Source organism: Apteryx mantelli, chromosome 3, assembly GCF_036417845.1.
Source record: "Apteryx mantelli isolate bAptMan1 chromosome 3, bAptMan1.hap1, whole genome shotgun sequence".
Classification (NCBI taxonomy): Eukaryota; Metazoa; Chordata; class Aves; order Apterygiformes; family Apterygidae; genus Apteryx; species Apteryx mantelli.
Genome location: NC_089980.1, coordinates 81011164 through 81035848, shown reverse-complemented (window position 1 = coordinate 81035848; position 24685 = coordinate 81011164). Strand labels below are relative to the sequence as shown.

Here is a 24685-nt window from a genome sequence, read left to right as displayed (position 1 = left end):
CTTTCTTTCACTTTTGTATTGTTACTGGATTTTTTTGTTTGTCTGTTTTGTTTTTCTTTTCTATTTGTGACCTGAAACTTCAAACTTGTCATTGAGCTTTGAGTGTAAGATCTCAAGACAGCACCACTTTTTTAAAAGAGCCAAACCACCATGAAATAGGAGAGTAATGATCTGATCTTTTCTTTTCTGACTATATGAGTACAAAGTATTTTGCTTTCATGCCAGAAGATGCCTGAAAGACTTAATTCACATGCATGCACCTGAATACATTTGATTACATACAAACAGAATACAGTATACATTTAAGAAATATCTTAATCAGCCCTTTTCCAAAAGACTTACCATGGAAGGGAAGGAAGAGAGAATACCAGTGACAAGCAGAGAAAGGCTGAGATTTAATACATATGCTGTTTCTCTAAGGCACAGCAGAGAGCATTTTCTGCTGGGCACTGGTTACCAGCCATGAAAAGCTTTCATTTGAAAGTATCAAATCATAGAGGCATTTGGTAGTTGCAGCCACTAAAGAGTCCACATTAACAGAAATGGACTGATTCAAGACTACCTAAGAAGTCAGTGGCAAAACAGGGCAAAAGTGAAAACATCTCTATCTAGAAAAAGAGTCAATCTTTTCAGCCTCTATTAGCTGCATGGTTTTCTATCTAGTCTCTGAATGTCACCAAGTGGAAAGCCTAAGGTTTAAATAAATTCTTTTCATAAATTTGCTCTGTGACAACTGTTCTGTTACTTCCAACATTTTTATCTTTTTTCAGAGTTGGTTGCTATTGTCAAAGTCTGGGCCAATCATTCCGTATTATATAAAATACATTTAGCAATTAACAAATGCTTCTATTGTTCACTATTATGAGAATTTATTATACTATCTTTATCTATATTTAAGATGAGAACAATCCTTTGTTTCAACCTCTCTCTTCTCCTGTGCAGTCATATATAGTGATATTCCACTCAGAAAGGTAAGCATTAAGAAGTCACAGATAGATGTCTCTTCAGCTATGCCAGAGATTTAAATTTCTCTTCCTAATCCTCTTTCTACCTTCTGATATTTTGCCAAATATTCTTACAAATTACTTAATTACTTTTCCAAGGGCTGAAATAAAGCTTCAGGGTTTAAAGTTCCTAAAGGCAATGTGGCATCTTTTCTCAAATATAGAAACCACGCTGGCTGGCACTAGCCTAGTGCGACATACAGCTTCTCACAGCAACATTTTTCTAGTGATTCTTCCTTCTTCATTTCCTCCAAAACTCTTGAATGAATGGTATTCTGTTCTGGTGACTGGCCTTGAGCCTTGGAGGGAATTTAGTTGTATGATTTTGAGCAGATAATCTGCTCCCCAATTTGATTGGCCAAATGGGTGTCTAATTTACATTCACAATTAATGCAATTGCATGCATAAATGAGCTGATGAAACACACAAATGTGTAACTGGTCATAAATAGTCATTTCCATGTGCAATTGCAGTAATTGCATGCTCCTTATGATTTTGAAAATCAAGAACTTAATGTTAATTTGATGCTAGTTCATGTTGTGTAACAGTTATATTTAAAGATTAGGTTTATCACTCAACAAATGTAGCAGCCTTTTTCTATTATGTCTTTTCTTCCATTATGGTTAATTGGTGGATGATAGCACTTCAAATAGGCAGGACTGCAAATCTATTTATATACTCTATTGTGTCACAATAACTATAGATGTTTACTCCTTCAAACAATATTTGAGACAAAGAAGATAGTACGTCATTTAACTATTTTTGTCAAGACATTTTGATTCACAATAATCACAGCGTTACAGAAATATCTATTTAAGTTAACTCTTTGTTTTAGTCATAGGTACTGCCAAATCCCTCTCTAACTTTCCATTTCCAAATGCAGGCAAATCTTGTGGCTTTCGTTCAGTGGTGATGTTGCCATCTCGTCTATTTTTCTCTTAGATTCCAACTGCATTCTGTATAACACAGAACTGAGACCTCTGTGAGAGGGACTAGCAAGTGCCATGGTGGGATTGAATGACTCCAAAGTATTATATGAAATCTGGCATATAATTATATAACAAGACTCATAAGTTTTATATTATTAAATTGTATAGTGTAGAGACCAGAAATGTATATTACAGTAGTATTTTTGAAGTGATTGGACATAGTCCATTTTAAATGCATATTTAGATGCTCAAAATACATATTTCAACCATTTTACTGAAATGATTAGACAGTAAACAATATAATTCAATTGCAGGGGTTTATGTTTTAATCTTATGGTAAGATCTGACTATGTATTTTATTTTCGGTAGTTTTAACAATAGGAATAAAGTTAGTAAATGTGGAGTCAGAAATATTATCTTCATTATTGTAGAAAATACACAGAAACATTGCTGAATAACAATAAATGAAAGAGTAATCCAAAGTAAATTAAGAGGATAATGTTGATTATCCTTTACATTTGGATTGCAATTTATGGCTGGGTACCTTCCAAAGCACTTTACTTTACAGATTGGGCCTCAATTCTGCAATCTATTTCATGCAGGAAATCCCTTGAGCCATCCGTGGGACCATTAGAAGGAATACTTAGGTCTCATCATGTGAATATGCTTGTACCATTTATGTCCCAGGCCCAGTCATTTGATCAGTTTTGTTGTATAGGTTATAAGCAAAACCAAACAGAACAGAGAGTCAAGTTCGTGAGTAGAAGCCCATAAATGAGGAAAAGACTCAAACTTGCCTTCAGTAGTTGCTGGCTTCTTCCTTGGACTATGTTCTAGAAGAAGATGAGGTGATACCATTTCCTTATGTCCTGCACGTGAGTATACAGGTTAAGAAGCATGGAAAATGAATTCACTAACAGGCTGATCAGATTCACTAGCAGGTTGAGATCCTGTCAGAATTGTTGATGTTTAAAATATGAATGACATTGTGCATAAAAGTTATTATCTTCCAGACATCATAGGAAGAAATTGCATTTCTCAACAAACGCAGTAATTTATTTTTAAGAGACACATTTTAAATTAATGAAAACCAAGTGACTCAAGCATGTGCTGAAATGCTCACAGTTCTATTTTTCCATGTTAGAATAAAAACCTCAGAAGAATAATACTGTAATAATAAGGTTACATATTCGTGATACCTCTTCTACAGTAAAAGTATATTTTTTTCTGTCAGGCCAATGATCTTCAGTTGTTCCCTCAAGTCCACTTATTATGAACTTCCTGAAACACTGGTAAAAAATATTATGTTTTTTATCCTCAAGGATTATTCTTAATTAGCCAATACCAAGCAGGTCATGAACTGTAAACACTGACTAGCTTCTGATTCCAACTGCTGACTGAAATACCTCTACTCTTTCTTAGTATTGAACTGTACTCTTTCATAGTATTGAATTTGGACTTTCAGTACTGTATAAGTCTACGTGCAGATACCATGCTTTATTAAAAATAGTTTTCACTTCATTTCCACAAACATTAACAACCAGGTCTTTCACTCTCTTATATTACTTATATATCTTTTTTGATTTATAATGCTTGCCTGCAGTCTCCTTATTTCCTTTTAATTTCTTCCTTTGGCATTTATTTTTATTGGCTAGCATGTATTGTCCAAGACAACTTGGAAAGCACAATTTGTTCTGTGTCCTGTGAAATAAAATTAATTAGTTACATGTAATACTGATGCAATCATATGCACCAGCATACATTCACTGCACCAGCTTCCACATGCAATCATACTGTTAGGTCTCAGCTCCAGCTCCACACCAGAAACTCAAAGCCATGCCTCATGCGTGGTGATGGAAGAGAAATGAACAGTTTATGAGCTTTGGAAACTGCAGTATCATACTTACCCCTCCCATTTTACAAAGGTAGGTATACTCATGTAGGATGCATGCGAAAAATATCGTCTTGAAGAGAACAGTGGATTTTGAGCACCATGGTCTTAAAGTTGTTGCATCTCATCAGCATATGTATGATCACAGGCAAACAATTTGCGAGCAAGTTTAGTTCATCAAGTAATTTGCATAAAAATCACACATGGAGCTGCCCAAACTTGACTCGTGCCTGAGTCACTGACAAAATGTTGACACATTGACAAAATTAAGGCACTGAAGGCACTGTGCAACAAATGGTAAAAATCTCGGGTTTTACACATATTTCCTGTCTTGGCAATAATCACAACTGGATATTTACCAATATCATCACAGAATGATGTTAGCTGTATGTGATTGAAATGAATGGTAGGCAAACTTCAGGAATCCAGCTGTCTAGCCATAATTTTCTAAACACTCTGTATCTTAAAAAATCATCCTTAAATTGCAAACCAAGCTAAAGAGATGTCAAATAGCATTTGTTTCCAAGCAGAATAGGAAAGTAACCTCTCTCAACATACAGGGACTTCATTAACTGCATTCCTAGTTCAGAATGAAAACTAAAGTAATATGAAAATTGGTGAAGAATGGGTAAATAAACTTATTTTTTTCTGCTAGTTTTGATTAAAATTCTGGACAACAGTTTTTCAGTTTCTTTTTTCTTTCTTGTTTGTGTTTTTTTTTTTTTTACCTGAACTAGATCACCTATCCCTACATGGAAAAAGTGACAAATTTTACAGTTTGGACTAATTGCTTTGTGTGAAGGATGATAAAGGGCAGTGGCTCAGAAAGTTGAGTAGATCAGTAATGAAGGAGGATGGTCGATAATTTGGACTGCAGTGTGATGTCTTTCGCATGGGGCAAAGATCTAACACCTCTAGGTCAAAGCATAGGTTGGCCCCATTATCTTCCTGTTCTTTGCTGTAATAGCAGTTTTCTAATAATTGCACTAGTGTTAGTCGGCATAATCCCAGTGCTATACCATTTATTGCTAATGACTTGTCAACTTCTATTTTATAGTTTTACAAGTTTTAAGCAAATTGTTTCTTTCATGCAGATTGACCACATGATTCAATATGAGAGTGTTTTAAGCATCAAAAGCTTAGGCTTCACAGATCAAAAACTTTCCCTTAGGCCAGAATGTTTGTTCTGAGCAGGTTCCCATCCACCCTGATAAAAAGCTTCTTTAATGTTTCCATGTGTTATTAAATGTCTCTTTATTCACTTTGATGGGAATGCAAAGGACGGTAGCCGAATAAATATTTTATTCATTCTTTTGATGAAATATGTTAAAGGGGATATCACAGAATCACAGAATCACAGAATCGCTGAGGTTGGAAGGGACCTCTGGAGATCATCTAGTCCAACCCCCCTGCTCAAGCAGGGTCACCTAGAGCACATTGCACAGGATTGCATCCAGGCGGGTTTTGAATATCTCCAGAGAAGGAGACTCCACCACCTCTCTGGGCAACCTGTTCCAGTGCTCTGTCACCCTCACAGTGAAAAAGTTTTTCCTCATGTTCAGATGGAAGTGTCTGTGTTTCAGTTTGTGCCTGTTGCCTCGCGTCCTGTCGCTCGGCACCACTGAAAAGAGTCTGGCTCCATCCTCTTGACACCCTCCCTTCAGATACTTGTACACGTTGATAAGATCTCCTCTCAGCCTTCTCTTCTCTAGGCTAAACAGACCCAGCTCTCTCAGTCTTTCCTCATAAGAGAGATGCTCCAGTCCCCTAATCATCTGTGTAGCCCTTCGCTGGACTTGCTCCAGTAGTGCCACATCCCTCTTGTACTGGGGAGCCCAGAACTGGACACAGTACTCCAGATGTGGCCTCCCCAGGGCTGAGTAGAGGGGGAGAATCACCTCCCTCGACCTGCTGGCAGCGCTCTTCCTGATGCACCCCAGGATACCATTGGCCTTCTTGGCCACAAGGGCACATTGCTGCCTCATGCTTAACTTGGTGTCCACCAGCACTCCCAGGTCCTTCTTGGCAGAGCTGCTTTCCAGCAGGTCAACCCCCAACCTGTACTGGTGCATGGAGTTATTCCTCCCCATGTGCAGGACCCTGCACTTGCCTTTGTTGAACTTCATGAGGTTCCTCTCTGCCCACCTCTCCAGCCTCTCCAAGTCTCTCTGAAAGACTCTCCTAAGAAAGACTCTCCTAAGTCAAATTTCTTTTCTATCCCTTTTTCTTTCCCCTGTAAGTTATAAAGCTCAAGTGGTTTTCGCTACACAGAGAACTCAAAAATAGAAATGAGGATTGGCCTCAACAGGTCAGACCATTAGGATTAATGGAGTCCACTATCTTGACTCCAGCAGTGGCTAGTCAGACACATATCCATGATGTAAATGAGAGGAAGGCAGGATATTTTTAACGATCCCAGTAGACAATCAGATTGCTCCATGAATCATGAGAAGTCATTATCCAGATTACCACTATTATTACTTGACATAAAGTTATCTCTCTGGTTTAAAAATGCAGTCACAGCAGAGCATTGGAATTTAAAGTCTGCATATTTACTTGCTTCTCATTTCAAACATAGTCGTTATTTTTCTACTCTGAGATAAGCTAAAATGGTTGATCTGACTTGATTTTTTTATTAGAATTTGATTTCTCCAGAAGACATGCAGTTGGAAACACAAAAAATGTGTACACATTTCTATGCCTAATCTGTCCATGCAGTTTTGGTATGTATGTTTTTATTTCATTTTTAGGTTTTTGTTTGTGTACAAATACCTCCTTCATGTATGACATGGTAAGCAGCTACTTGACAAATTACAGTTGATGGAAACTGAAGTAGAGTGAAAGGTACTGACTTTCTTTAAGCTCACAGGACCTTGCTCACTATGAGAAAAAATGCCATGTCAAGATATAACTAGCTTTCTCCACTGTCTGAAAGGAAGAAATATGCTGCCAAGATGAGTAGAGGCTTTAAGAAACTACATGTTAATATAAATATTTTATCGAAACTAAGCTACAGTCCTCAAGTTCCATGAAATTTCCATCATCAGTGTTCATAAAAGCACTTGAGATATGTTGAAGAAATGCCTTCTGACTAGGTTTATGAATATATTAGGTGAATATTTTAGAATTTATATTACATGATAAGAAGTACAAAAAAAATGTTAATAACCTTAATTTTCTTAATCTAGGAATCATCTTTCTACATTTGTCAAAAATGCCTTTTCAAAGCATTGAGAATAAATCCATCTCTTATGATAGCAGCAAAGCATGTGGGTTTTCTTTCCTGCCTGATCTGTCCAGTTCCATTTCTCTGCAGCGACTATGACTGGCAAAGTCTCTAGTTTTACCTGCGTATATCAAAAGATAATGGAATTAAAGAAAATATACATATATACATACATAAAATTATACAATAGCTAAAGGTATTGTAGATGGCAGAATGCTCAAATTAGATATGTGGAGAAATACTGCCACCACAGAAAATGACAGGTGGAAAGACCTTTACTACGACTGTACATTTCCTGTGTCTCCCTCACAGCCATGTAAATGGTTATTTGAACAGTGGGAATCCTACAGGCTGACAGCACCAGCATTTTGGCACAATGTCTCTCAAAGACAAATTTCTTCAGATAAATCTGGATTTTCCCAGATGTGACATTTTTTCCCTTATCACAGTAGAAATAATTGAAATAAAGTAAGCACACTCTTCGCAGAGTCACTTGTTATCAAAACTAAATTTGAATCAAATGTTTCATGAAGCTTGGAACAAGACGTGGAACAGAAGAATGAGGTAAGACTGCCAAATATGCTTTTAGAGGATTGAAATCTCAATGGGATCATGCTGTTCTGGCTAGGTTTCCAGTTTTGACATGTAAGTTTCTTGAAGTTAAAGATGAGCCTTCCTTCTTATTACTAGCTGTCACTCTTCAGATATAAGACTGCCACTATTCTGAGGAAGTTTTTCTCCAGTTAGTACCTGTGCGCATGAAAAACTATGAGGAAATTGTTTTGCATTAAGAAAGAATAGCTGAAGGCCAAAAGATGAAATTGTGTAATTATTTTGAACAATACAAACACTCATTTTGGGGGAAGGAATGAACCAAAAGGCAGATGCCCCAAACAGATGATGTTTCTGAATAAGGAACACTTCTCAATACATGAAGATTTTGTGTAGACTCGTAAATTAAATGGTGCCAGGGAATGTTCCTGGTCTCTGGAATTCAGACATATATATTCTGTAACATTTTTTGAATGATTTCTAACAGTTTTGACCATGTATTTCTGTCTCAAATAATTCTTTGGCTCAGTTCAGGAGTTAACATGGGCCAGGGACCATTTGCACTAGGCAGCCAGGATGCAGCTGACCCATTTTGAGTTTGGGGAGGTGTAATGGATGTGGATCACTTCATGCCAGGAGGCATCAGATGCAGAGAATAATTGTGTTTGAGTTTGATTTACTAACCTACATGTAGTCCACAAGTCTTAAAAGTGATACCAAAATGATGCCCGAGGGAAAAATAGTTTAAACAGGATCTTAATAACCTATCTTGGACTTAATTTTTGACAATGGCACGTGGAATTAATGAATAATAAAATAAGACTTTTAAAGATGTCTATTCTAGTAGGTAACGTGTACTTCAGTTTTTCAATTACACTCAGGATCTGGCTCTTTATTAAGTGGATAATTGCCCAATATACAGTGAAACTCTAATGTTGCATGACGTTGATATTACCTAAGGAAAAACACTGTTACACTATATTTGGCAATTATCAGTAGCAACACAATCCTTTACATTTTCATATTCTGTTACACTGGCTATCAACCAGGTACTATTACGATGCATAAATAAAAAAGAGGGGGAGATAATACCATTAATGTCAAATCTGTCTATATGTTCCACTTGGGTTTAAAAATCATTTAAAATAGTACAGATAGCATTGGAGGTCTTTATAGAGTTTACCTTATGTATAAAGCATGTTATTGAGAGACACCTCTCCCTCAACAAACACACAATGAAAATGAGACTCTTATAAATAACCTAACAGCCTTTGGAAACCATCCATCTATTAAACTAAAAGCAAGGGCCAGCGGGTTAACAGCGCAGGTGTAGGAAGGATGGTTGCAGACTGATAATCTAAATGCTCTTTAGAACAGGGTAGGGGGGAAGGATTAAATTTCGTGTCTCAAGAAACCGAGTAGAAAGCAGCAGCAACTTGACTGGCTTCTATTTTTAATATGTAGAAATTTGAGTTCATCCTTTGTTTTCAACTATATATTCCTATATATTTATCTACATATGTATACCTATATAATATATACTATCTGTATGTGCATGCGTGAGCACATGTGTGCATATATACAGACATATTTTTTATTTAATGAAGGTTTTGAATAGAAAATGATGAACAGAAAGTTCTGATGAACAGAAAAATGCTTCTTCCAGCCCCACTTCCGAGGACATGAATTTGGTAACTGAACAAGCATGAGATTTCATTGGCCTCAGATTCCCAGCTGTTGCATGAGCATTAGTTAGTACCTTTTCATCCAGCCACCAAACCTGATTAAAGTCACAGCTGGGAATTAGTTTGGTATTTTTTTCTTTTCCCATGAGTCTGTATCTCACACAGTATGGACTCTTTGCTCAAGCAAAGCTCAGAGTAGACAAGTGAGGCAGGCAAGAGAGGCATGGGTAGAGTTGTGAGTGTGTTTCTTTGCTATTTTAACCTATAGGCAATGCTAATGGTCCCACCTGGAAATATGCGTAACATATCTAAGCTGCACAACATAGCTGTGGCACCAAATCCACTTACAACAATATATCTGTTGAGAATCTCCTGAGATTTTTACCACACTGAGTCTCCAAAATCCCTCCTTAGCTCAAATTCTAGTTTGTGTGTTCAGAGGACTGAAGTCGTTAAGGAGTAAAGATTTAACAGTTTTGTCACTCTATATAAGTAAGAAGTCACACAGCCTTTCCTGACCTTAAAAGAAAGTTGAGCTGAAACATCAAGCTTCTAGCATTCTAGCATTGCATTTAATTATTTCACCACTAATTGCTGGAAGTAGGACTTTGTGCTGTACTTGAGCTGTACATTGCAAAGTAAATCCTATTCAGCCTGAGCAATTAATGAGTTTATTAATACCAGCTTGTGTGAGCTCGCTTCTGTATGGTCCCGTAGTCACCTGATATTCAGCCCCCTCTGCTGTCTTCACTTCCTCCCATTATTTATCACCTACATTTAACAGGTAAAGATAATCCTACATGTTATGTTTAGAGATATTTAAAGCTAGATCTCAAAGAACTAAAAACCACGGACAGTGAAAATGATGGGTTGTTGTGTGAAAATGATGGGTTATTATAGTTATTGTTGTATACTGGAGAGAACTGCAAAAACAGATTATGAAAATGAAAAGACAGATTCAGCCTTCCCCTCTCTCCTCAAATAACCTTTAATGAATTGGTATCATATACGCTGATCCCTAGCATAATTAACATGAATGTCAGGAGTTGGTATAGATGCATACTTTTCACAATATGAAATATAGCCAGGCTATCCACAAGAAAATAATTAAAACAGAGAAAAGAAAACAGCACAATTAAATACTTGCTGTCAACAATTAAACATAAGGGAGGGGACTGATAAGCTGTTATGATGAAAGGCAATAGACACTGACTATGCCATGGGATCACTGCTCAGCAATTTATGAGTTATTTGTATCTGAGTTTATCTGTACATAGCATCATTTCAACTGTCATTAGTTCAACCACATCTCAGAAACATTCAGTGCTAAAGTCAGAAAAGATATCTAGCTATTACTTCAGGAATGTTAAAACTTTACCTTGTTTTCAAGAAAGAGTGCATATGCCAACTCTTGCTAAACAATGACAGCCTGGTATAATCAAAATCAAATTACATATACAATAATCTCTCATCACATTTAGAGATGTTTAGATAAAATAGAATATATTGAATATTGAAATTACTGTAAGTTCAACTGAATCAAAATAGCTGTGATCACAAGCCAAGAATTTCCGTTTTCAGAATTGCTCACTGGGAAGATTTTCACCTCTCTAACCGAATCTTTTTGCCAGAATGAGAGAAACAAGAAAGAAATTATTGTGTTACCTGACTTGTCTATACTTGAAAATTACCTAAGAGAGTGAATCTATAACCATTTTTCTGAAGTTAGTATTTCAATAATGCAGTTTGAAGTTAGAGGGAAAAGAACTGAAAAAATTTATTAGATCAAATGTCAGGAGTAGGGCCCAAATGCTCAGAGGTTTGGTTACTAACTCCTGTGCCTTACTCCCACTGAAATCAATGAGAGCTAAGTATTAGGTAGGCATTAAGTATCTAATACCTTTGAAGGCTGGGCTCTGTGTTATTAATAAACTCGTGGAGCTTTCTCTTTCTTCTAAAAGTGCCATGGCTTTAATATTTTGGGGTATCACAAGAGGATGACATACTGATAATACTTTTTTTTTTTTTTTTTTTTTTGAAATTCAAGGCTACAAGTTATATCTTTTAAAACATGTAGTGGTGTTAGGCTTGATGCAACACTTCTTAGCAGCTGTGGTTTCTACAGCATTATGATATACATGGCCTGAACTGTTTCAGGCTGAAACAATTTCAAAAAAAGATACTGTTTTTGTGCAAAGAGTAGAGGTAATGATGAGAAATACAGGAACAGAGAGTTAGTAATACCGGAGAGCAAAGTTAGTTTATTCCAACCATGTTCTGGTAAATTCTGATTCTTCTGCTACCTTTCCTTTTCCTGGGAAAGATTCTCTTTGCTGTAAGGGGTTATTTTTAGGAAGAGTCCTGGGATTCAGCAGCATGAGTTCCAGTCCTTGTACTAAATGTCTCTGTGATTTTTGGGAAACTCACTTAACTTACTCACTGTGCCTTACTATTCCACCTATACTGGTACAACAGAAATTTTCTGAAAATAGGGATATTTTAAGCAAAGAGTAGGTAAAGATTTCAAGGTGCTCAAAAGTGAAGGTGGAAGCCTTAAAGAGTGAGGCTTTGTTCTAAAGCTAATATTTTATTAATATTTTATTAATATTTTTAAGCTTCTTTTTTTTGGCACATTCGGACAGGGAAGGTCCTCCATATTCATTGAAGAAATTATTTCCCCATACAGTTCCTCCTTCTCCGTTTCTCTCATACCCCAAATGCTATTGTCCTTTCTTCAACTTTTCATGCCATTCAGAGTGGCTCTGCTGGTTTATCAGCAGGACCAACAGCTGCCCAGGATAATTCAGTTTGAAATTACATACGAAAACTTGATATTTTAAGTCTTCACGTGAAGATAGTACTTGCTTGAGCATTTTTAGCACACTTTCTGTATGTAGGTAGGCTCTTTCTCACCTAGCTTTAGACATTTAAAAGTTAACTTTTAGGCAACTAAATCTAGATAAATTACCTTAGGGATCCATTTATAGTCAATGGAGAGAAACTGATACTTCCAAAGGGTCATTCATCTTTCCTATCTTAGACATCCATTTTAGGATGAGAAATGTCCTCTGGAGGCATCCATTTCATACCTTTGGCTAAAGGTTACAGTTAGGCAATTAACTTTTGGATACCTAAGTGAGGTGCAATAAATTGCAAACATCTCATTTTGCAGCTCTACATAAAGGTGATACTATATGCCACCAAAATATTCCACTAAAAGACTAAAATCAAGAGACGTGCATGATTTTTCACAATGTAATTGCTGCCTAGTAACAGTGTGCACAACCCCCCCAGCAATTATATGAATGAATATCACATGGAAGGAAAGGATTCTGTTGTCAAGCGTAACTAAAAAAATGCTTTTATCTTTTTTTGTTTAGGTTTAATGCTATGTGTGGGTGTTGAAGGCCTTTTGAACTGTATGTGCTCTTTACTCTGTCTCATAATACAGAGTGCATTGAAGGACAAGAGTGAAACAAGAGGAAGAAAACTGATGGACCAGAGGGAAAAACAGCCTTTGCTGATGAAGAAAAAATAAATTAGTCTTGATCCATTCTAGGTATACACCAGTAAGTAGCATCTCTCGTTTGACGAGGCAGATACACGCACAAAGAAAATGGAATTAAAAAGGAAAAAGTTTTTGAAAAGAGAATGGCAAAAGGAATGGCCAGCGACAGCTAACTATCACAACCTTTGCAGGGTAGCTATAGAAGGAAGTGGACATAAGGAAGGCGGGGAGAACATATGGCAGTTTGGCCACAGCTGACCACTTTTCTGTCCTCTGAATTGCATGTTCTTACAACGGAAGAGTTGAGGAATTATTGCGAAGCTGGAAATGTTTCCAGACAGAAACAGAACATATCTTTTCAAAGTGTTTGTAGATCCTGTCTTTGCTCTTCTTATCTGTGTGGTGTGATGACCAGGTACCATTTATGTGGTTAAAACTTTGCTTCATCCTTTGCCATCAGACACAACAAAGAATCTGTATTTGGGTGAAGAAATCTCAGTCCCATGATGGAGCTACATGTTTTGCCTTGTTAATAAAAAGTTCTAAAAAGGCCCAAAGGAAAACTGGAAACATTTCAGTGTACAGTTTTCCTTCTTCAAGCTGTTTCAGCATATTCAGCTTCAGAAGGTGTTTAAAAGCACATTTACATTGATCCCAGATATTTTCCTTGCTATTCAAGTTGAGAGAGACTCGTCGTGTGGAGATAACTTCCCTAAGGCAGTTTCAGGAGTATATTGTAAAGAAAATGGATTCATTAGCTCACCTATAATTTTAGAAATATATATGCTAAAGACGTATTACCTGGGCTTTTACAACTAACTGAAGGAGAGAATTGAGGGTTGTTGTTTCTAATCAAAGACAGATGATTGCTTGCAACCCATTAGGGGTCCTAGTTGCCTGAAATGGTTAGGGCTTAAGACATGTCCCACTTGGTTGACTTAAGCAGCTCCCTGATGACATTTATGGATTATCAGGCACTGCGTAAGGAATTTAAGCACCTGGTTAAGGGCTGCAGAGACCATTAGCTTAATAAGTGCTTAAATAAGGATTCTGTAGGACCCAGTGTTACAATGCTGAAATCCTTCCATAGGTCTAGCTTGTTCTCCAATGTTAGAAATACGCCAGAATGAAGAGGTACATACGCACAGAGCTGTGCAGATAATCCTGAACTCTTTCTGAATATGCTACTTGCTGAGCAGATGTTGCTGACCAGATGTTCCAACCTGTGAAACAAATTAGTCAAGCCTTTTAGCTAGTCCCACTGTAAGATAGTCTAGGAACACCTAAAACATTTGAAAGAGGACTAAAGGAGACAAATATTTAAATGGTTAACACAATATCTTTCTAAGTGCTGGAAATGGTTGAAACCTTTTGCATAAATTAATCTTCCTTATTGGCAGAGTAACTTGGCATGGCTGGTTTTGAACCCTACCAGCTGAAGTTTGGCAGAGCTGTATGCAGTTGACTTCTGTGATAGTCTTTTTTACCAGCTTATAATGCAATCTCAATATTATTGGCAACTGTGTCTGGTCCCTATAAATAACTAAATCTGCTTGTGTTCCAAATGCAGATACTGTCAGCAAAGTCTGTAATATACATAATCATTGTTTTGGGTTCTTTTGCAGTCTGCTGATTTCTAACCCCTAATAAATTTAAACTTGAAAAGGGGGTTCCTTCTTTTGGGAACTGTATTTTTTCCATACTGGAATCCATCTGAGTTCTAAGAAAGAAACATACGCTCTTGTAAGTTGATGTTTGTAACTTATGTTTTTTTAGGTTTCTGTTTTGTTTCCTTGCCAATTTTTCCTCAAAAATATAGATAAACTACTTTTTGCTTAAATTGTAATTAATCTGAAGGTATTTTTCATCTCTGAATACGATCCTGAGTCCTGAAGAGTGCTTCCATTTTTTAACCTTCTTGAAAGACCATCAGCATTTGTATTAACAATTCTAACTGGAAAACAATGATGTCAATGAGTCATTAAATGTAATAATTACATTGCAAGATAACAGTCTAAATTTATTTTTTTCTTTTTAATATTAAACTTGATTTGCTTATTATTACCTCATTTTTTGGGCATTTAACTTTCCATCTTTACTTTCACGACTAAAATGGTTAAGTCTTGTAATGATGTTTCACAGTTCAACTAACTTTTTTAGTCATTGTTAGTGAACTTTTTGAAATTACCCTTCTTTTTGAAATTTGGTTACTGGAACTATATGAAATTGTTATAATATAAAATAATAATAATAATAATGTTTTTCTTACTCTGTTCTGCATGCCTTCCTAGGTTAGATTGGTTTATTTCCATTGAAATCAAGGAGTTATCCTGATTTATACCAAATAAAATTTTGGCCCTCTGATTTGCAGCTAACTCTTCAGATTGTCTTGCAGTGAACTATTAAAGAAAGAGATCAGTTCCTCTCCACAGAAGCAGAATGCCAAGCATTCCCTGGATAGCTGCTTCTGAGACAGTGAAAGTAATTTTAAATTTTTTTGGCAAAGTTACAATAAAGTGCCATAAGAGTGTTGACAGATGCAGCCTAGTGTGCCAGCATCTGGCTCCAATTCATGGCGGGATGATATAAACAGGGAATAATGGATAGCTGTTTCGCCTCTGTGGGATGGTGTCAGGATTGTGTGCTGATAATGTCCCCATTAAGAGATCAATGTCATCTCAGAGTTTGCCCAAACAGACACAGCTTTCGGGATGAGAGACGAGTCATAGACAAGAACTTAATTAAAATGACATCACTGGATGTCTTCTCATACAGTTTTGCATAACTGAATAGAAGTGTAAAGAAGCAATATTTAGACTCCAAATGACAGCTGAAACTATTGCAAGAACTGCTCATTAATAAATTAGTTACAAATTATTCGGTGATTAAAACTTAATTTTCAGTTTCCCAGACATGTAGTTAAATATTACTCTTTATTACTTCTTTCCTTTCAGACTATCTTAAAAGTACTCAGAACTCTCCCAGCAAATTACTAGAGGAGTAAATGCTCCTGTTATCGAATCTTCTCCATTTATGTCTTCAGAGGAAGCAAATGTGTCAACAAGTGTTTCATCATATGAACAATGTTTTCATAATCTGATACACAATTAGCTGCTTGGCTCTGAAGATGAATCCAGATGAGTCTCTGCAAATTTGGGGTTACAGTACTGCTTCCAGAGGGAGAAGACTGATTAGGTCTCAGGTACCTTTTTCTGTTTAAAAATTAAAACTGGAAAAATTTTACAGTTCCCAAACTCTCCCTTTAACATTTTGCTAAAGCAGCTGATTTGCTTGTTTTCTCTTCTAGGGGAGAGGGTTATTGAGTAAGGAGCATCAGAAAGCACCTCTTCATCGAAAAAAAAATTCTTCTCTGGAGTTCTCTGTCTATCATGAAAGCCTATAAGTTTGCCCACAGTTTTTCATGTTGAATTTCACTGAACAAGAAGCAAATAGCATATTGTTTTTTATTTATTATGCCTGATTTTTCTATTGCATTACATCAAATATACCCATGTAAATCTGGTGTAACAAGATGGAAAATTAGGTCCTATCACTGGTATATCCACAACACAGTCTAGTTTTTAATCAGGTAGGAGTGATACTTAAAAATAGTTCAAGAGCCTAAAGAGTTTTGCTATCAGAGCAAGTACTGAACTCCAGTGCTACAGCCCACCCAGGACAAACGTGGGCATTCTTACTTTCAAAATTAAGCCCTTAATGCTCTCAGATCTTATACAGCAATACACTTCCATGATCTTACATAATGATGTATTTTTCTACCAATATCTTCATGAATCTTTTTAGATATTAAATGGCAAGGAAAATATTGACACTGTCTTGAAATTCATAGACCGCATTTGTGTAATAGAAATAATCTGTGCTTTTTCACTGAATACCTCTTGAAAAATGGAAAATCAAGAGACAATTCCTATAAGAAAATTGTAGAAATGGAGGGCATTCAGTCTGCCACCTTTTCCTGGGACCAAGCAGACTGTAGGATTCCCAATGGACTCTGGCCACATTTTGGCTGAATTTCTTAATTGTCATAAAACTGCTTTTCCATGAGCATACGGGCATAGGGTGAATCTTCAAAGATTTTTTTAATCAGAAGGTGGGATGTCTGCTTTGTGGACTGTATAGGATACATTCCTGCAGTGTAAAGGTGCCAGCAATCGTGATGAGTTTCTCCAGTGCAAATATTTTCTCAACAGTATAAGTTTAGCAAGACTGTCTACATCACTTTGGCATTTTGCCTCGGGCATGGAAATACACAATAAACATATGAAGAAAAAGTATGGCCACAATCCATTGCAGTCCAGCCATTCTTGGAGACCATTATGTAATGGTTCAAGCTCCACAGGGTAACTGGATGCCGCACTGCAAAGATTTTGAATATGCCAAATTGACGCTAATGTCAAATTTGTGTTCCCTGATTTACAGCTACCTTAGAGGTCAGTTAGGTAACTGTAAAGACCAACCCATTAGTGAGTCGAGGGTACTGTGAAATACAAGCTGTGTAACCAAAACTAGAACACAGGAAAAGTATGCACTCAAAATAAACTTCCAAGTGATCAAAACGAAAACAAAACCAGATCATAAATATACAGTAAGACTGTGGGAAACAAGGGTGCCACACTGGGACCAAACACATTGCTCTTAATTCAGCAGTATGCAACAGGCACAACCATATGGTGAGATGGCCATGCAAAAAGAGAGACACACACAAAGATTCACTACTTTAGGTAGCTTCAGAAAAAGTCCTTCATTGGAACAACTCCTTGATCCTCCAGGGTAGCTCAGAAAATGTCATTTCTACTCTTCTTGGCAAAGCAAGCTGGCAAAAATTGCAGGGGGAGCAGGAGAGCGTGGTGGTGAAACAAGATTGCGGCATCAGGGCAGGAAAGTAGAGCACATCCAGCTAACTCAGAAAAGCATATGCTACATGCTAAAGGAGTGACCAACTAGTGTCTCTGAAATCCCTTCTACGTGGGTGAGGATTTCAAACTAAGGACAAAAAAATAGTTATAAAAATCAAATTAAACATTTTCTCCTACATATATAAAATAAAAATATTAATAAACACTATAAACATTACTCAGAGCAAAATTCAGGAATATCAAATATATTATCAACTGAATGCAGTAGACTATTATCATGAAATCACACAAAAGAAAGTCAGTGGCCTTCTGTTTCAGAAAGGCTGTCTTGGAGCTCAGAAGTACCTGCTCTTGTAGAATAATTGAGGTGCCAGTTAGAATGAATGTATCATCTCAACATCTTTCAAAAAACAAACCTTCTTCTTTAGGTATCAAAGTTTTAGAAATGAAACTTGAAAAATTTGGCAAAATTGTCTATTCATTCTTCATTTACAGGCAGCCAAAAGAAGTATTTTCTTACTGGACAAAGAAATCTGTTGATGCTGAGACTGTACTTCCCATACTTGGGCTGAGTAGCCATAAGCTATGATAACTAAGATCAGAAAGTCTGTCTTTTGGAGAAAAGGTGGTTCAGCATTCCCTCTAGTGAATGGTCACTTATCACATGCATGTTAGGTAGAAAGTCAAAAGTTTTCTCAAGCTCCATGCTTCATCAAGTAAAATCAGAAAGCAATTTTTATACAGTATACAGCAGAGCTCAAGAAGCTTATCTCTAAAAGTCTCTCAGAATAATCCAAGGTAGGTCACTGTTGCATTCATGAAATTCACAAAATAGCCTTCTGGTCTACCAAAACCTACTTAAGGTTATGGCTAGACCTCCACTGATATCTACTGTAAAGGGTTTTGAACCCTGGATACTTTTTCATACAAAGTAAATAGAAGTCTCAGAAGTCAACTGATATTGATATTGATATAATTATTCAGAGTAGCAGGAGGATCTGCATGAAACTGGTCACTGTCAGGAATCAATGCTGTCCAGAGAAACAAGGAAACCAGCTAATGCTTTGCAAAGCAGCTTAGCAAGAATTCTCTCTTCTGTGGATTCACCATGTACAGTGTACATACTTTTCATTCATTTTTTAAAGCTAAGTCTCCAGTAACCTGACAAAACTTTGGGTAAATGAACAATATGTCAACCTCATTTGTTAAAATCAAAACAAAAGCATTAATTGGCCTCCAGTGGCTTGGTCAGGTGACTATGGAGATGTATAATTGATATATTTTGAACAAATATTTAATACATGAAATACAAGAACCTGGGTTTCATTTACATTTATTTGGTCACTATAAAATGCTATGTTAAAGGGTCTACTTTGCTAGATAGTCTTGCATAAAATTTATAAATCTAAAATCATCCAATCTTGCTAGTAATGAATATGTATTTTTCACTAACACAGATACTCCAAAACTAATATAAAATAACAAATGCTGAATGCTATTGTTATTACCGATATTATAAATCTAAGTAAATGTATTCTGTCTAAGGAATTTAATTTGTGGGACACTGCTCGTATTAACCTCAAGATATTTGGTGTAAACATTAAACATCCTGCAAATAGCCAACACATCTATGTGATAGAATTTTCTATGAGAAAAATTGTATTTTTCTTCTCTTCTTTCACAAATGGTAGTATTGGGATTCACAGAAAATATTATGGTGTCAGGATGGCTGTAATTAAATTTCCTTAGCTGAATTGCACTTAGATCTCTTTGTTAGGACAACGTAGCTTACCATAAAATATATAAACTGATGAAGGGATAAAATATAGCAGATTGTAAAGCTGACTGGATATTAGAGTTATTAAAAGGACTTAGTGTGCTGGTGTTTTTCCCACATTTATCTATTCAAGAAAATGAATACAAATAACACACCAGTTTACAATGGCAACTGCGAAATGAGCATGTTGTCTGAGATAGACAGCAACAAACACTAACCAAGCAATGTTTGGTAGCCCTCTCCTCAACTATTTTTATGAAGAGCACAGAGCCAGGCACACCTGGCCTTTATCTTGCTACTCAGAGACATGGTCTGGACATTTCAGCACTGCTTTGCACAGACTGTGAATTGATTAAAGCTTGTTTTGCACACAATATTTTATTTTACCTCTCATCAGTATATTTCAGACACCATCATAACAGCCATTCGCAGAATTCAACTTCAGTTGTAAAAAAAATATTTAGGAAGTCAAAAGTTGATTTACAGGTGAAGCCATTGTTAGACTTTTGGAGACCCTAGGCTAGGAGGATGGCCTCTCTCTTTTCACCTACAAATCAGGTGATTTAAGCTGCTTCATAACTTAGTTCAGCCTTCTGGGACTTTGAGCTATAACACCAGTTGTTCACCCAGTTGTACCCTGATTTCAAAAGAATGTCAATTAAATAAGGTCAGGGTAGATTGCATTTACTTAATGTTATGAGTCAATGCTCAGTCATCATCAGTAGCTCCAGTTTCTTTTTTGGCTAAGAATTAAGAGTTTGAGTAGATGAGCATGGAGATGTGGAAAGAAGGAAGATAAAGCACAAAATTGATAGATCGGATAAGTGATTTTATATATAAAGAGCAACAATTGTGCTTCTATTCTTTAAACGTTCTGGGGTTAAGATTTGCTATTTGCGGGGAAAAAAAAGCACAATAAGCTTTTACTCCTTCCTCCTGCATCTCGGTCAAAAGAAGCCTGGAATATTTTAGCAGTTTTTATAGCCTTCCATTGACTCTACTTGCAACATAGCCTTAATTTCAATTCATGCATTGTAGACAGAAAATTAAAAGCTTTAATAATACAGCCATTAGCTCTTATGCTTTATTAAAACTATTTGCACACCCTTTGCTGCACTTATGAGATCTTTCAACAATACAAAACATGCTTTTAATGCATAAAAGAGCAGAAACTCTCAGGAAAACAGCAGAGTATTAGAACAGAGTTCAGTGATGTAGGAAAGTACCTGGATAAAAATCCCCTTGCGCAAACATGTCAATCACATAGCGACAGAATGCATATTGATCTAACAGAGCAAAAAGGAAAAAAGAGTAATGAAGAAAGTGAATTTAAGATTTTGTTTCTATTTAACAGTGAAGATAAAGCTTTGCAGTACAAATACACATTCTGGGATACTGTTGCCATATTTACTTAGAGGTTTGTTTTTTCTAGCCTCAAAGTAATTCACATGTTCAGAAAATGACATTTTAATGTCCAGATGTTATTCAAGCCTCCTAGACAAGGATTTCAGAGCTACAGGTGCCTGAGAGCTACCAACTCTTGCAGGCCTGCAGGGAGCAGTGTGTGGCCCAGGTCAGCAATGTGCAGCCTCGGTTTCGGTACATCCTGACTCCCGGAACAGCTACTGTGGAAATTGCTGCCTGGCTGTCGATCCCACTAACTTTTTCACATCATTGAAACTCCATTTTAAATATTCTCAGTCAGGTGATAGAGAAATTTGATTAACTTTGATATCACCATATTTTGTTAATTTTTTTTAACAGTATAATCAATATGTACATTTATTGAATGGGAATATGAAAAGAGCTTTGTGTACTTACACATCTGTAGCAATGAGATTTTCCACTGAATTTTATCATTTCACTACAGAATCATATTCCAAAAACTAATCTTTACAAATATATATATATGTACATATATATTAAAACTATGATATTCAGAAATTAAAGCTTCTTAATCTAAATGTAATTCTGATTTTACAAAAGTTGATTGTCTATTGATTTCTTCTATAAATAGACAGGGTTGAAGACCTCAGGCAAAATTTCTATCACTGAGAAGGGTGAAGAAAAGTTACCAGTTGTAACCTAGTGCAACATAATTGCAGTGCTATATGGACTCTCCAGTTGACCAGAAAAAAATGAGTTGTGCTGATGGACTCCAAGGGACACTAGCTTTGAAAGTTAATGTTGATAACTAAATGCCAACACAGGTTAGCTAGTTGGTTAGGAATGGACCTTCAGTTAAGCATGCTCATCCATCTGTCTTAGGCTGTTGCCCCATACTTCCTAGGCTACAAATGTTACATCTTTCTCTCCATTTCACATTGCATCTACCTCCTATCACGTACAAAGCCAGTAATGTTTTCTTTGCCAACTTCAAAACAAAATTATAGTTAAAAATTAAAAATAGCATAACCATTGCATTTAAATGCAAAATTATCTTCCCAACTATATAACACTCATTGTATTATTTGCTTTGTTATATATTTCACTAAAGCATCAGCATTAGCTGATAGTGAAGCATTCATAGAATTGCCACTCTGCTATGCTGAATGCCATGAAAGTCCTTTGGTGGGGAACTACAGCTTTCAGGAGTCATGATTTCCCATGGAGTTGTAGAAATTAAGAGGGGATTTACAAGTTCAGCAGACATCAATTGTTTCTACTTGCTCATAAGAGCCCATGCAGTTTTTACCTGTTACTGCGGTGGCAAGGGTAAGATTTCTAGTCAGTATTGTAAAACTTGCGTCAAACTTGCCAAGACATACACAGGGATACAACTATAAACACTGCTTTGGAAGCTTTCAATGACTGTTCATAATAGTTTCTACAGTCCTGTGTGGGAATTCAGAACTTGTCATTCTGGTTGGCTCCAGTCTTAGATTCCATCCTTAAGGAATTTAAAGAATTTGGCTGTAATATCTGCCCTAACTCCATAGGAGAAGTGTATGTATAAGAAAACAAATTTGTACAAATATGTACTCTCACTAAGCCCATCTAAAACCACTGAAGTCAGCAAAGAGCTTGCACTGCCTTCGTAAACAGGGCCTCAGTGAGCCAGTCTGTCAGGCTACATCTGTATTAATAGGTAAAAGGAGCCAAGGCCAATTCCTTAGCCCAGAGAGCATATGGCAGGGCACAGCTCTTGTCCATAAAGCTGAATTGTCCTTATCCCTTTCCTGCCAAAACAAGCTGGCTTCATCCATGCTGACCTTGGGAAAAGTCCCAGGGCTGTACTCGGGCATTGTACAGGAAACTGCTCAATGGCAGAGGACAAAACTATGGCAGAGAGCATAAACAGTATGGACAATCACAGGACAGCGCAAGAGCCTGCACCCTGGCCCTGTGTGGCTTCTGTTATAGACATGGCCTGAGGGGTCACAACATTTCATTGATATTAAAATAATCTTTTTTTTTTTAATGATAGGAATACAAACCAGGATCTTTTTAGCAATGTAATCTGAATAAACTTAGAAAAGAGGCTGTATTCTTAGTATCTCCTAGGGAAAAAAAAATATATTAATCTTCTCCCCACAGTATTTTTTTAGTAACTCAACCCCTGAAAACTGGAATTTATATATAAAATAAAAGCAGAATGTTAAACTCTGGATAACAAAAATAGCATTTCAACTGTATATGAAATAATAAGGTGCATAGTAACATCCCATTGAAAACCATGGGAATTCTGCTAATCAGCAAAGATTCAAACCTAAGGAATTTTAAATAAGTATGATTTTCCAAATGTCTCTTCATGGCTAAAAATTCATTTTATTTTAAAATCTCTTGTTAAAAAAAGAATTTGACACTATCATTTTCACCTTATAAATGTATACCAGCACAGATATTCAACTGAGTACTAATAAATCGTGTCAAAGTTTGGGACTAGATGCTTATTGATAAAATTAGTCATAGATCTTTCTGTGTCATAGGACCTCATCTGATTTACCCCAGAAGATGACCTATACTTTTTAATATTAACTTGCTTAAGGAATGATGAAACAGTAGGGAAATCATAAAAACACTCCAATGACTGGACTGTTATTTACTTTACACTGTTGCAGAAAAACTGACAGAAGTACTTCCTTGAGCAAGGAAAAGTAGGTATTGCAGGATCAGGAAATTTTGGCACATCAATATCGACTTAAAAATTATGTCCACTGTGGGTCACAGTGGGTCGGAAATACAGAACTGATTTTTCTGAGAGTATCCAGTTGGGCAGCAGCAAATTATGAAGGGAAAAGGAATGACAAAACTCAGAAAGGCAGCTTTCACTGAACGTGTGTAACCATATCTCCAGTGATAAAGGCAGCTTACAAGGCACCTTCCTTCCTCCACTCCAGCTGTTCATCGCCACTTTCACCTGCCTCAGTTCAGTGCACAGTCATTGGGGTCACACTTTAAAGCAGACTTACAAAGTGGTCTGTTAATATTTGACTTTAAGATGGATCATTTTGCTAATACTTGTCAGTTAAAAGAAAAAGAATAAAACCTCCCTATGGCTTTCTGTAATCTTTCACCCCTATTTACTTAAAATATTTTGCTGTCAGAAAGTAAATTGCTTCATCTGCAGACCCTTGCTTTTTGAGATCCTTTTCCTGTACAGCATGGAGCGGGTCCCACTGTGCATGGAAACCTTGCCATAGCAAGCAAAAGCTGAGAGAGATTTGCACCTCTCAAGAGGAGCCCAAAAGTTTGCTGAACTTTCCCCTTGGTCAGAACAATCAGAATGAAAGATTCTGCTTTGATTTTATGTCTCAAAGCCTCCAGTATTTCGTGTGAAAACTAAAATTAACTAGAATATAAATAAATGTTAAAAAATACTGGCTCACCACAATATGCATGTTAGAAAGAGGACTATGCCTCAAAATCTCTCATTTCAAATTTTTAGAAACATAATTTAGATAACTCTTAAGGGGTCCACAGCTGATGGCTATGAAATTCTGAGTGAACCTGCCCAGGCAGATTCAGACATCCAAGCAGGGACAGCTGCTTTGATGCTCAGGCATAATGCTTTATCTGTGGCTCTCAGCTGAAAAGATCAGATAGGTGTGCCACGCAACACTGAGCCGCCGCTATTAATGTCAGAATAATCCCATGCCTGCAGTGTGGCAATTCTTACAGAAAGCCAGATTCTGCTGCCCTCACTCATATACAGAATTGTACCTAACTCCATGGAATAGCCACAGGGAAATCAGGAATTCAATGCAATTAGAGTCGAATAACCTGGGCTGATTCT

General features: G+C 36.7%; 1 protein-coding gene across 1 annotated transcript in view; it reads right to left on the bottom strand.

The window, feature by feature from the left end:
- TRDN (triadin) overlaps positions 1–24685 on the bottom strand; it is a 262339-nt gene that overhangs the window by 134793 nt on the left and 102861 nt on the right. The window contains 2 exon segments of the mRNA XM_067294583.1: positions 2731–2802; positions 20676–20735. Of these exon segments, the coding sequence (XP_067150684.1) occupies positions 2731–2802; positions 20676–20735 (132 nt within the window).